The sequence below is a fragment of the Gadus morhua genome, chromosome 5, assembly GCF_902167405.1.
Source record: "Gadus morhua chromosome 5, gadMor3.0, whole genome shotgun sequence".
In the NCBI taxonomy this organism is placed as follows: domain Eukaryota; kingdom Metazoa; phylum Chordata; class Actinopteri; order Gadiformes; family Gadidae; genus Gadus; species Gadus morhua.
This window is the reverse complement of record NC_044052.1, coordinates 3,867,705-3,882,208: the sequence shown is the minus strand read 5'-3', so window position 1 is coordinate 3,882,208 and position 14,504 is coordinate 3,867,705. Positions and strand designations below refer to the sequence as shown.

Here is a 14,504-nt window from a genome sequence, read left to right as displayed (position 1 = left end):
AAAATGCTTACTTTATAATTAGTTGTTGCTGCCCTCTGGAGAGATGACGTATTGCATTATTTGGTCACATCTTAACTTTCTTACTGTACGTCCACACCAGAAGCGAATTGAGCTACCATATCGCCGGAAGTCATTCACTTTCTATGGGCAAGAGCGACCAAAGCGACCAACGCTACCAGCGGCCAAAGTTGAGCGACCAGAGCGTCCAAAAAAATTTGAAAACTGTTGAACTTTATGCAAATTACTATGACGCGTTTCAGCGGCAAAACACTGACAGCCAATCGGAATGTAGACGCTCTTCGCTTGCGTGGATCCCAGGGAACACCGGTATGGAGGTAGATTTGTGTCTTTATTATGCAATCAAAAAGAATAGGTTTGAGAGCAAAACTTTCCACACTGCAATCAAAAAATAGGTTTGAGAGCAAAACTTTCCACACTGCAATCAAAAAATAGATTTGAGAGCAAAACTATCGACACTGCAATCAAAAAATGTTTTATTGCAAGATAAATTAATGTGATAAAAAATATATATATGGGAATCCAAAAGTTTTGTTTGCAAATCCAAAAGTTTTGTTTGCAAATCCAAAAGTTTTGTTTGCGAATCCAAAAGTTTTGTTTGCGAATCAAAAAGCTTTGTTTGCGAATCCTAAAGTTTTGCTTGCGAATCCAAAAGCTTTGCTTGCTGTTGAGCTGAATCTCGTGGGCGGGACCTACGCCGAAAGATGTAAGACACGTCTCTATTGGCCAGTCTCGATCGGAGTGACAGCTTGGCAACATCCGAAAAGCCGCTGCCCCCCGACCGCCTCCAGAAGCAGATTGTCGGCCTGACGGACAGGGTGTTCGTTTGTGCCTCTCAATCCGCGGCGGCGGTCAACAACATCGCCCTGCTCTCCTCTGCCATGGTCTCCTTGTCGGCTGACAGGGAGGCCTACGGGATTTTCAGGGCGCGCAAGCGCGCGCACGGGAGAAGCCCATAAGGCGAAGCCTAGACGGCGTAGCCTACATGAAATAGAACTCCCTCTCTCGTTACTAACTGTGGATGTTGCCAAGCTGTCACTCCGATCGAGACTGGCCAATAGAGACGTGTCTTACATCTTTCGGCGTAGGTCCCGCCCACGAGATTCAGCTCAACAGCCAGCAAAGCTTTTGGATTCGCAAGCAAAACTTTAGGATTCGCAAGCAAAGCTTTTTGATTCGCAAACAAAACTTTTGGATTCGCAAACAAAACTTTTGGATTTGCAAACAAAACTTTTGGGTTTGCAAACAAAACTTTTGGATTCCCATTAATATTTTTTTTATCACATTAATTTATCTTGCAATAAAACATTTTTTGATTGCAGTGTCGATAGTTTTGCTCTCAAATCTATTTTTTGATTGCAGTGAGGAAAGTTTTGCTCTCAAACCTATTATTTTTGATTGCATAATAAAGACACAAATCTACCTCCATACACCGGCAGGCACTTTTGAATTATACATCATGACTTGAGCGACCAAAGCGAACAGAAATATTCGCAGCGAAACTTTATGAGCGCTGGTGTGGACGTAGTTATAGTGGTTCAGTCCGATTCTTTCTGTCATTTAAGAGCACACGTGACTCCAGTCGTTTATTTGTTAAGGTCACTGCTACTTCAGATTACATTCATTTCACCTTATTCAGGTACAGTAGTTATTAAAGTGTTGGAAACATGTGAAAAAGCTGATTGCTAAATCTTTAACTACATCACAGCATGGTCCATGGTAGCCTGGCATGTTCCCATGATGAGGTCTGTTTGAGCGTCAGGGTTGGGTAAGGAGTGTAGCACCACGTCACCAGGCGGGCTCTGCCAGACTAGTGTCAGGGTGGGGTCAGGTGGTTTCATTAGCGCAGGCCATTATACACACACTATGTATGAAATAATCAGTGTAAGCCATTCACCATACCATCCCTTCCGCAAGTCATTGTACCATTCAGACAGGCAATCAAAATCATGGGGTTCAAAACAAAAACAAATTTTTGGCGAACTTTGTAAGACATCTTAGTTCTAATCTGGTATGTGACTGCTCACACAGGCCGGATAAATATCAGCAGCTGGTCTAAAGCCACAATGAACAAGTCTTGATTGTTACATGTAAATATTAATTCAATGTATACAAAATAAAGACCAGCCAGGGGTGCCCAACCAGTCGATCGCGGTCTACCAGTAGACCGCCGACAGATCCCAAGTCGACCGCGAGGGGTGAAGAAGAAAAAAAAAGATTATTATTATTATTTTTTAAATAAAATAAAATTTGCGCGGGACATATACGCGCGGTAGCGCATGCGCTGTCAACAGCAGTTGAAAGCCGTCAACTGAAGTCCGTAGGTTCACGATACAACCTCCCCCCCCCCCCCGCTTGAAGGTAGGTTTGCAATATTGACACTAGGCCGGTAGATCTCGGGAGGTTGGCTACTTGAAAAGTAGATCTTGGGTGAAACACTCTATAATTGTTCTTCCAATAATTATGATTTCTTACTAAATTTTGGGACTTTTTTACATACCAGATCAAATCTCCCTTTTCCATTGTCCTAATTATTTAATAATAATACAATTAGTAAAAAATTATTTAGTATTGCTATCCGAGGGTCCGATACGAAACCACGACTACTATCTGAAGCTTAGACGGCAGTGGGTGTTGTTGGACCGGTAGGTCGTGGAGGTCACCGCAGGTTGGAACCAAAAGGTCTGGCCTATCCAGTCAGGCTTCTAACACCCCATCAAAGTCTTCTTCAGCTGTTGGTTAGGCCAGAAGCCTGTCTCTGTCTCCTGGACTATCGTTTACAGATACCTGTGCAACACTTTGAAACAAAATGGAAAAAAATGTATGAACTTTGACCTGCAGACTGCGCAGTGAATATATCTAAAAAACAAAATAAATTAATAACAAACATTACAGTCAATAAACAACAGTCAGTGCATCTAGGTTTGATTTACCAAACCCAGATAGATTACCTGTGCTTCTTGAAACTTGCATAGAGATAAAAAATCCCAAGTAGCGTGGTCTGTGGAAAAGATAAGGCATAGATTTGTAGAATAGATGTGTGTGGGAAAATGTAGAAGTTGTAGTAACCTAACATGCTTCGTACCCCAAAATAAGAACCCTAAAATACTATTTACCCTGACATGCTTAGGCTGTGAATATCCTGAGGTAGGGGGAAGGGGAAAACAGGCCCTGAACAATATGAGTCGACTTACAGCCAAACCTGAAAGCCCTCCTTGGATGGTTGCCGCCCACACAAAGGTTAGCTGCTGGGTGAGGAAGCCACCCATCATGGGTCCATAGAATATCCTTACCAGGAGCAAACAAACAGTCTTATTTTCAAACAGTTCCACAATTAGAAGTCATAATGTGGAAACACAAATAGAAATTTAGCCAGACAAGTATCCACAAACTTGTGTAAGAACATTTAAATAAGTACAATAATGCCTAGAAGAATAAATTGCTTGACAAATTAGTATTTGTTCTAGGTTGGATTTAAGTGATATTATTTGAGAGTAATTTGGGTAAAATGGATCAGTCAACCATCAGCTATTAGCAAGTGAGATCAGTTTGGAGTGGAATGCGTCTTCTTATGAGCTCATTTAGATTATAAACCGCTTGTGGCTTATATCTGACCAATCAGGGCATCTCTTCTGTGATTGGTTCGAATGTGGGGGAGAAACGCAGAGCAACTCTCCACTCATACCTACAGCAGAACTAAAGGGGCAGTGTGTAGGACTTAGTTTCATGTAACGGGGGGGCTGAGGATTGGAACCAATTAAATTCCATTTTGGCCAAGTCCTGTCCTTTTCCTTAAATTTGATACACTGCACCTTAAATGTAAATAGAACCGAGTAACAATTTAGTGTAGTCATACCATGATGAACTTGGTGTTATCCTAAGAGCATTCGTTATGGCTAGCAATGTTGATTATTTAAGTGTTAAATGTAAACTGGACACGATACATGGGGTATATAAACTGTTTGTTCACCGGTTTATCGTGAGCACAGTATGAACCGTGTGACTGAAACAGAATTTGGTAATCAACCAATAGGCTAGACAATCTAGGACTTACCCAATGGACCAACAGGCCCCAAAGAGTCCAGACACCATTCCCAGAGTGCTAAGTCCATCTTCAAAGCCCTGTTCACTGTCCCCCAAGAAGAATATTTCAGAATGATAAAAAAAGTAATATAATATTAGTACTTTATTCAGACTCTAGAGAGGCTATGGAAATACATTGTAGATGTAACGTATGTCATTTTAAAGAAACTTACTAGGCTGCTGAAATGATCTCTGGTAAGCAGGGCATGAAACCTGCGCCCAAACCAAAGCCAATCACACACAGCATGAAGATCAACAACCACAGCTGGCTACCATGAGGAACACAGAACAAGAGAGGAAACGTCACCTCACTCACCCAGAAAGGAGTGTCGGACTAATTTGAATAATTGTATCTACTCAGCACACCTGGTAATGTGGAGAAACGGTGCTGGACCAAGAAAACAGAAGCCGAGCCCAGTGAGAAGGCCACCGAGAATCATGAACCAACTTCTTGTTGCCTGAAATGACGACCAATAGGAGTGTGTTAGAATGGTATTGAGGTAGGAGGCACACCAAAGGTTTGGGGTCAAAAGTTTGGGGTCACGCAGACAATTTAATTTTTTCAATGAAAACAGTTTTATTTACGCTGCTTGAATTTATTGGAATACTCGCTAGTTCCAGTTTTATTCAGATTTAAATAACAACATAATGGCTCAAGGGTTTTTTAACCATCAATTCATCTTTTAACATGCATAGCTAAACAATTTACCATGAGAACACAGGAGTGATGGTTGCAGGAAATGGAATATTTAATGGATATTCCATTAAAAATCAGCTGTTTCCAGCAAGAATAGTCATTTCTAACATTCACAATGTCTAGACTGTACTTCTTATTAATTGAATGTTATCTTCATTGAAAAAACTTATTTTCTTTAAAAAATAAGGACATTTCTAAGGGTGCACTCACACTAGGCCATCTGGCCGTGGCCGTGGCCGTTTTAGCACCTAACCGTGCTTCAATCTGCCAGTGTGAGTGAGGCCAGTCTGGCCAGGCTGGGCCAATTTGGCCACTTGGGCACACTAGGTGTGCTGCTACGGCACGGGCCGCTACGGTACAGATGCTAATGAGCCAACACGCGCACACGCACGGCTACGCAACCTGAGCTGGATGACGTATAGTCCATGCGACAACCACGGACATAATAAAGGCGACGAGCCTTCTGTCCCATTAAACGGTAAACATATATCCAAATAAGCAACAGACTCAGCAAAGTGCGAACTGTTTTCTGTGTGTTGTTGTCCATTGTTGTTAGAACTCTGACTGGGGGCAGACTTTATTATGGTCCATGCAGCGGACGCTTGGTGATGACGTGTTACTTACGACGTGATGACGTATGTACAAGAGCCTACCGTGGCCAGGCCACAGTTGCGACGCCCAACGGCCACGGCCAGATGGCCTAGTGTGAGTGCAGGCCAGAGAACAATGGGGCCATTTGAGCACGGTTAGGTGTGAAAACGGCCAACGGCCACGGCCAGATGGCCTAGTGTGAGTGCACCCTCAGTGACCCCAAACTTTTGAACTGTAGTGTAAGTGTAGCCATTGCTTCATTCAGAAGATCTGCGACCCCAACCTTACCCTAGACACAATGTACACTCAAAGCTCATTACAACCAAAACAAAACTTGCATTAACATTCTCTACTGCAAGAGTTTTTAGACTTATAGATTTACAACCCCACTTGAGACTCACAGGATATTTATCAGCAAAGAAACCGAGGGCAGGCGCTATTAAAGCGTAAGGTAAGGAGAACCCCAGGAAGAGGAGGCCCACATAGCCCGGGGTAAGACCGAACTAGACACAAGAGAAAGGGATTATTACAATGGGTTTATTATTATTTGGTGACAACCCCCCCCCCCCAGCCCCCAAAATATTTGTGTTAGTTCTAAAGCACAGATAACACAGGGAGACTTCAATTCCCTTCTTTTTTGGACCCATAAACACGACATCAGCAACATTGTAACACTTGTAACATTTGTAAAATTTGGGTTTACCTTCTCAATCGCAAACAGGGACAAGGTAGTGTCCAGGAAGCCCAGGCCTGAGCTTAAGCTGAACATGAAGAAGCAGATGAGCAATACTTTGGGGACTTTCAGCAATTGCAAAAAGGAATTCTCAGAGGGCTCCGCAGCTGTGTGACAAAAGAAAAGCATGACAATAAAGTATTGACATTATTAGTTATTACCCCAGGAAGTCCTCTTTATCTTTATGTACGGAAATCGATGAATGCCTACTGCAGCTGGGCAAGACGATGATGTTGAATGGAACCATCAGCAGTAGGATACAGCCCAGAACAAGGAAGGGAAGCTCATATCCGTAAGCCTGGTACAGCCAGCCTCCTAAAGGAGGCCCCAGAATGAGACCCAGTCCGGTGAACATCTCCAAACTACCCTGGTCGGGACGATATGAGGGAAAGAAGGCTTGTACATTGGAATGAAAACCGGGGAGACTCGTTAGCAACTGTAGAAAAGTGGAAGCATGACGGCCAGCAGTTTGTTAGCATATACGGGGAACATAGGAGAGACAAAACAATGCATCATGTGCTTTTTTCATACACCTCACCTACATGACAGTGACATCAGGGAAGGCCAGACCTACCAAGACAGTCGCTACATTGTTTGGAAAGACTTTAGATGCCAATGCGACAGAAGAGGTTGCGGCAGCAGCGAAGCCAATGGCGTCGATGCTCCGCACAATGAAGCAGAGAGCGATGAACACCGTCCCCGAGGGAGCTCTGTCAAGGAATCTGTTTGAAAGAAGAGGGATAGTAAAGATGATTTACTGTCACATTTTCTGGAATCAGCAAAGTGATTCAACTGAAGTTTCCTCTCTTCACGATGTACCCAACACTCCAGCTCCTCATGGCCGTTCGTCCAAGACTGCGATTATATTTCTACTTTTTTTTTAAGAGATTCTCTCCGCCAAACCACCATCCCCATACTTTCTACGTTGACCTATCAGACACTGATGGATCTAAACCGTTCTTACAGCCGACCCACCACCTACACCCTCCACCTTTTAACATCTAATCTACTCTAGCTTTGATTTAAGAAAATGTAGTTGATAAAATACATTGAAATATATATTTTTATAAATACATGTATATATATTCTAATCAATTATCAGACCTCAAATCTTCTATCTTCTGTAACTTTTCCAAACATAATACAGCATCATCCTGAAACAAACAGGCCTGTCACAAGCATGAACCCTAACCCCTCACACCAGCTCCAGACCTTTTCCTGGCTGGACTAGTTTGGCCCTGCTAAACCTCTTCTCGTGATTAAGAATGGAGCAGCAAACCTGGGGACATGGTCACAGGCATGTTCATGTCACACCTCTTAGTAATGCAGCAAGTGGAGTTTTTGAATAGTTACTTTGGATAAAAGCGAAAATGGGAATGTACCGAAATGGCTACTAGACTTGAATTTCCATTCAAAAGAAAAATAAATTATATTTATTTTTAAAATGAATACACGTCATTGTATTCTAATCAACTATCAAACCAAAGGACTTCAATCTCCAATGTTCTGTACTTACCCAAATATGATAGTGCATCCACCTGACACAAACAGGCCTGACACCAGCATGAACTTTGCACCAATCTGGACAATCTGAGAACCAGGTAGAAGAATATGTTATACAATCATGGAAGAGAATAATCTACAAATGAGATGGACGTTAAGGTTTATCAACTTACATATTTTCCCATTAGCAGTGAACCAACAAAGTTGCATAGCGCATAGCAGCCAAATATTAGACCAATGACTGTCTGGCTGGCTCCCTTCTGTAACGCCTGCGTTGGAGGAAAGGGAAAATGTTGATTCATGTTCTATAGTTCACGTTAATATTTTACATTTGTAAAAGGAACATTTATATGGATGTTTTTGTGGTCATGTGAAATTGTCTGCCTACATCTCATGGCAGTAACCGTTTAAACCTTATGCGTCGATGAAACCGTTGCTATATAGCTTACCAGGTTGGGAAAGAATGGGCCAAGTATTGAATAGCAAATCATTGAGCCAAAGTTTACAGAACCAATGGATATTAATGTAAATAACTGTGTCCGCGACATCCTCCCCGGCGAAGAACTTTTTGGACCATCTTCACAAAGTTAAAAAAGGGACAACGGTTATCTCCAAGATACATGAATAGAATGCATATTCGTTTTTTTTAACTATAAGCACTCACCATGTTCTTTGAGTGCAGTATTTTCTGTGGGTTCCATGTCCAACGTTGGATTTTGGATTCCTTCTGTGTTAAAATCATAAAATTATAGCATTTGAGCATTCACAAACTATAGTATTTACGTCTAAATATTAACCAAAATTCTTGGAAAGGCAAGCTTGTAATCGAGCATACTGCAAATAGCAGGCCATTCATATCACTTTACATTTAGGCAAGAATTACACTTATAAAGCTTATAAAGTAAAAAAAAACGAATTACCAGTGCAGACATACTTTAAATAAAAAAGCCTGTATGCATGGGAAATAACTTGACTCCTATGCTACATTCTGCAGTGATGCAATGCAATTTAAAATATTTGAAAGTTGCTTGTCGACTATCGAGGCCTTAGATAAAGGGTTTTAAATTAACATCCTCCTCAGTCATGCAAGCTAGAGGTTATTTTTTATGTGTAAAGGTGAGTTGTTGTCCGATATGAACTTTGCTTCATTTTAAATATCATAAATATATAGAACTTTACAAATAAGCTACTACAATGGGGTTTTCTTTGGCCATTTAAGAAGATCATTAAGTCAGCCTTCTTAACATGGCACACCAGCTAGTGAATTAGCCTACATAAGAAGAATTAATGAGTTCTAATTTTTCAATTAGGCAAACCTCCATCTGCCGGATCCGTCTGGACGGTCGGCCCAAACGCACAAGACTTATGCGGTTTCACCTAAGGGTGAGATTTACTCAGGCCCCGTCCACATGGGCGAAAACAATCTTTTCCCCTCCGTTTTCCTTTGATGCATTTCAGGAATATCTCCGTAAAGACGGAATCATTGCGAAAATGCATCGAGCTGTAAAAACGCTGTAGTAAATATTCAAGATGCTAATTCTCCTAATAATTAGCGTGCAGGCTAATTAACAAGCCTGCACGCATCCAGCCTGCTCCCTGTATACATTTAGTCGAAGATTAGATTAATGGTGTGTTCCTCAATCCGAGGACTCCAGAATTCCGAGTTGAAAGTCGAATGTTTGATTTGAGCGCGACCAACTTAGTGGCTGTTGGGGACCAAAGTTCCAACTGCTCAAGTAAAATAAAGTTGATTGACAAAACAACATGGCCGCCAGAGGCTCAAAATCGTCCAAAATGTACTTGGTGTAGTCAAAGGCACATGGGTCAAGATGAACCCCGCCAAATAGTATCAATATCGGGCTGTAGGGAGCAGTAAAACAATTAATTGAAAATACAACCTCTCCAATTTGTACCCAGATCTGGACTTCGTGGAGGAAAACCGCGGCCTCCGCGTCGTCCATTAACTCCTGATAATGGACAACTCGTAATCAGATTAATGTCAGAATTCTGACTTTAATCTCAGAATTCTGAGAATAAAGTCAGAATTCTGACTTTAATCTCAGAATTCTGAGAATAAAGTCAGAATTCTGACATTAATCTCAGAATTCTGGAAAAAAATCGGAATTCTGACATTAATCTCAGAATTCTGACTTTAATCTCAGAATTCTGAGAAAAAAGTCAGAATTCTGACTTTAAAGTCAGAACTACGGGTATCTGTAAGGACCAACCTCCGTGGGAGAGACACTGGGTGTGTTCGAAACCGCCTACTTGCTTACTGCTTACTACCTACTAAATATTTGGCTTACTTCTCGAATCCTTAAATAATGATTGAGTAATCCATTTGAGTAATCGACGTTCAGAAGACCGTCCTTATTTAACCACCTCAGATGACGTGAATCAAATGACGTGTCAATAACCTACCGGCCGGGCGCCGTTAATAAATATTATAAATAAATATATAAACGTCACATTTAACGTCACAGTACACCTTCAACCTAAGGATTTGCGGTGATATGTTAAAACAATTATTAAACAATTATTAAAAGCACTGCTGCTGCGGCTCCCCGTTTAGCGCCATTGCTTCCACTGTTCTTTTGAACAGACGCAGTGCATTCTGGGGCGGTTGAGTACGTCTAGTAAGCTAGCGATGCTTACTCAAAATCTTTCCGGAAGTAGAAGACATTCGGATGCTACTCGCTTACCTAAACTCGCTTACTAAGTTCTCGCTTACTCAATTTGACGTCATAGTTATTAGGAGTAGTAAGCAAGTACGCGGTTTCGAACACACCCCCTTTGCTTTATGCAGTAGGAGGAATCCTATGGAAAGCCAAGAAGGCCACAATCCGGCCCTAGAATGGCGCGGTAAAAGTGCAAGTATTCCGTACGGAATCCGTACGGAACTAATAGCCGCGGCTATTAGTCATATTGAGATGGCAGTGTGCGAAATACCCGTCAATATTCGGGGATGCCCTCATCCCCAGATTGTTCTCGATATGCAGTAGCCAGCTAGGCCATAACATTACAATATTTCATGGATGCAAGCATGCCAAGACAATCAATCTATATCTATAGCCTACATGACAACACACACACACACACACACACACACACACACACACACACGTTAAACACACTGGTAAAGCAATAGGAGCCTGCATTGGCTAAAGATGCACGTTATTTTATAACAGGGAGGGGCAAAGTTGTGCATTACAATGCAAACACGACAATAATTGGCACCGTTCTTGCGCACTCAGAAGAACATGAACTGAATAAATGCCAGGTTAGGTATATAGCATATTGGAGACGGGCACACAATCAGTGCATTTGCAAATGAGAGCCTGCAGTATGCCCGATCTTGTGACATTATTTAACCATCCATCTACAGCTAATACGATCAGACAGATACATCATTGATCACATATAAGCCCACAACAAGCTTAACATCACCACGGCAGGTGCGCTCTCTCTCGCACATTCACACAATCACTCCAACTTCTCCAACTCCAAGGCAAAGCTGTTTCACTAAGACCACAAACAACCACAACTAACCAGCCTACATATCCACAACAATGCACAACAATCAGTTCTATACATTGCGTCTATCTTCTGTTTGGCGCACATGGCTAATTTGCATACTTGCACAGGACTGTCGGCTCCGCTTGTCAAAAAAATAGAACGTATTTGTGAATAAATGCTTTGAATTCTGAATACTGGACTTGGTGAGCTTGGTGAGTTGGCTATGGGACGTGCACTTTTACCGCGCCATTCTAGGGCCTGATTGTGGCCTTCTTGGCTTTCCATAGGTTTCCTCCTACTGCATAAAGCAAAGTGTCTCTCCCACGGAGGTTGGTCCTTACAGATACCCGTAGTTCTGACTTTAAAGTCAGAATTCTGACTTTTTTCTCAGAATTATGAGATTAAAGTCAGAATTCTGACTTTTTATCTCAGAATTCTGAGATTAATGTCAGAATTCTGACTTTATTCTCAGAATTCTGAGATTAAAGTCAGAGTTCTGACTTTATTCTCAGAATTCTGAGAATAAAGTCAGAACTTAATTTTTTTTTACATGTGTGGCCCTAATCCTCTTCCGTAGATCCGTCATCCAATCAGATCTCGTATGCAAATTTAAGCACTGTGACACTACTCGGGCTCTGACGACCCTGGAAAGCTCCCCCATCCGTCAGCCACGCCTTCTATCCTTTGACTGACGGTGCAGTGGGCATGAGGCGTTAAACCACTTCACGCAACACAACACACATACACACCACGGCGGGTGCTGTCTGACTGCGCGCACACACACGCACACGCACATACACACACACACAATGGCGGGTGCTGACGACTGCGCACACACACAAACCTCCGTTCCTAGCCTACCCACCGTTAGAAGAGCTGTATGCGAAGTAGCCTCATCAGAGACTACTTACGACTGTATCTTTTGTGGACTTTTGGTACGTAATGTCGGGTCGCCATTAGGGATCGACCGATACGGATTTTTTAGGGCCGATACGATACCGATATTTTTTCATCAGCCTTAGCCGATACGCCGATACGCCGATACCGATATTTAGAGCCGATACTACTTTTTTTTTTTTTTTTTTTTTTGCTCCCTCAATCATAAAAATTACACTGATAACAAATGTTACAAGTCTCAATTAAAAAAAAGGAACATTTATTGAACTTAAAAAACTATATTTAACAAATAGTAAAAACAGGTGAGGTAGAACAAGTAAAAAAAATAAATAAATAAAATAAAATAAATCGGCGAAAATCGGCCGCGTATCGGCCGATACGATACACGTAAAAAACGCGAATATCGGCCGATAATATCGGCCGACCGATATATCGGTCGATCCCTAGTCGCCATGATTGTTGTACATAGGCCTATAAAGGGGAGTTCCGTTTAATTTAAAATTTCATAGTTTCTAATAACTCCTGCTCAGGCCCTCTCAGCTTACGTGTGACCGTGACGAGTGTGTCTCTAACCTTTCCGGACTAGTAGCAGCATTTTCTAGCCTGCCACCGCCCACCTACCTACTTCCGTACAAATGAAATGAAGTACGATGGTCTGGTAGGACCAGGCTAAGCATTTTCTACAATTAAGTTAAAAAACTGTTGTGAAAAAAAAAAAAAAAAATCACTGTATCCGGCCCTTTACATTTAAGCTAACAGATATAGATATTCGATATTCTAAGAAAAAATAAACAAAACAACAACTTCAGAATAATCTGGCGGGACAGTTATGGCCCGCTCTAGTGTCTATAGCATATAACCGCGTTCTCTGATTACAGTTTAATTCATTTTTCACAATTTACCAGCTCTCGTTTTGAAGACTAGTCACCGCGCCATTTGTTTAAATGGGAATCGCAACGGTCTATACTTTCAACATAAAGTGTACATATTTGTAATTTGAAATTCATCCTAGCCTTTAAACCACAGATAGTATAGCTTATAACCACGTTTTCTGATAACAGTTTAATGCATTTTTCACAATTTACCAGCTCTCGTTTTGAAGGCAGTGTTCATTTTGGCATCTATTTTAGATTTAGTCTTGGGCTGCACAGGGTTCTGTTTATGATAAACAGAACACCCGGGATAAAACACCCGGGACCCCCACCATCATTGCTAAATCAAGTCTATTATCCTGCTGATATGTTGGACATCCAATAATCAACTACACCCCCCATCCCGCTGCGTCTAGTTAAAGTTGTAATGTTGACGTTTGAGAATGAGAACGAGGGAGGAGCTCAGCTGAGAACCGTGCATTCAATGATTCGATTCACCGCTACCGGAAACTCGACTGAACGAACGAACCGCGAACGACTCCTCTTGGCGAACTGACCGACGCGAACTGAATCATGAAAACGAATCATTAAATCCACCACTACGTGCTGACTTGACCGCAGTAACCGTCCCTGTTTCTGAACAGCTCTGATTACGAAACTAGTACATTTCCCGTTAATTTTCTCCATTGGACTTTCAGAAAATCGTGATATTATAAGCCAGGAACAAAGCCTCCCACAAATGACTTGTGACCATAAAACATTGGATTCGAAGCCCTTGTCATTGTTATAGTGTTTATATTGTAAATAATAATAGTATTATAATGTATTGTAGGTGGTCGGTCGGTGTATTGTCTTGCGGTGGTGTATGCTCCCTAGGTAGACCCTAAACAATTTCCCTAAATCCATAAAGCAACTGCTACTGGACAAACAAACATTTAAACATAGGTAATGTGTTAACTTGTGGTACTAACCTCCTTCTTGTCTGTGATTTTGAGCTTATTAGGCTACTAACTGATTAAGAGTTCCATGTTAAACCATTTTATGTTTTGTGATTGTTATTCTCTTCTTTTTTTAATCATTTTATTCTGGCATGTTACATCACGTCTTGTCATTTTAGTTTGTGTCCTTGTCCATGTAATGTCCATGTAGTTGTGCTTGCGTTTATGTTTTTGTATGTTCTCTCTAACATCAACCTGCCAGGGACTGTAGATGAAAAAAATAGTTTGTATAACTAAATCTGGTGCATTTACATGTCCTATGCAATGGACATGTCGATTAATGTAGGCCTACAGTGTCCCTTTTAGATAAATAAACATACAAACAACAACTCGAAATGTGCAGTGCGTCAGGCGGGTAGCGGTAACTCGTCTGAGTATGAGCTTACCTTTGTGGTAACTTCACAATCACTATTCAAAGGAGAATTTATTTGTACTGCCAACACGCACCTTCTCGTTCTAATCTGTAGTCGACTTTCGGTATGCCCGGTCCCGATTGTTGACCTTAACAAACCCTTCCCAGTTCATCCCACACACATCTACTGCCCTCTACTGGTAAGCCTAAATGTTCACACCTCGCTTATGGGTGTCGCCAATGG

At 41.6% G+C, this 14,504-nt stretch overlaps 1 protein-coding gene across 5 annotated transcripts; it reads right to left on the bottom strand.

Moving 5' to 3' along the window:
* Positions 1-1,565: 1,565 nt before the first annotated feature.
* On the bottom strand, positions 1,566-14,423 carry LOC115544201 (MFS-type transporter SLC18B1). 5 transcript variants are annotated; one of them, XM_030357052.1, is made up of 16 exons: positions 14,295-14,414; positions 9,524-9,592; positions 8,290-8,352; positions 8,075-8,202; positions 7,799-7,894; positions 7,639-7,712; positions 6,697-6,844; positions 6,333-6,489; positions 6,093-6,229; positions 5,791-5,892; positions 4,468-4,559; positions 4,275-4,370; positions 4,073-4,147; positions 3,213-3,306; positions 2,970-3,019; positions 1,566-2,815 (listed from the first exon to the last, which is right to left on the bottom strand). In XM_030357052.1, the coding sequence occupies exons 3-16, from the start codon at positions 8,324-8,326 to the stop codon at positions 2,758-2,760; spliced, it is 1,344 nt and encodes a 447-aa protein (XP_030212912.1). In that variant the 5' UTR covers positions 8,327-8,352; positions 9,524-9,592; positions 14,295-14,414; the 3' UTR covers positions 1,566-2,757. The 5 variants fall into 5 exon arrangements, with proteins under 5 accessions (XP_030212912.1, XP_030212913.1, XP_030212911.1 ...); XM_030357053.1 differs by lacking the exon at positions 9,524-9,592 and having other exon boundaries at positions 14,356-14,423; XM_030357051.1 differs by lacking the exon at positions 9,524-9,592 and having other exon boundaries at positions 14,295-14,420.
* Between the last annotated feature and the right edge of the window lie 81 nt (positions 14,424-14,504).

Coding starts and splice junctions, on each gene's coding strand:
- LOC115544201 (XM_030357053.1), bottom strand. CDS start 8,326: ATGGAACCCACAGAAAATACTGCACTCAAAGAACATG. Junction 7,713..7,798: donor CACTGCTAATGGGAAAATAT/GTAAGTTGATAA, acceptor CCTGGTTCTCAG/ATTGTCCAGATTGGTGCAAA. Junction 3,020..3,212: donor GAGGGCTTTCAGGTTTGGCT/GTAAGTCGACTC, acceptor TCTTTTCCACAG/ACCACGCTACTTGGGATTTT.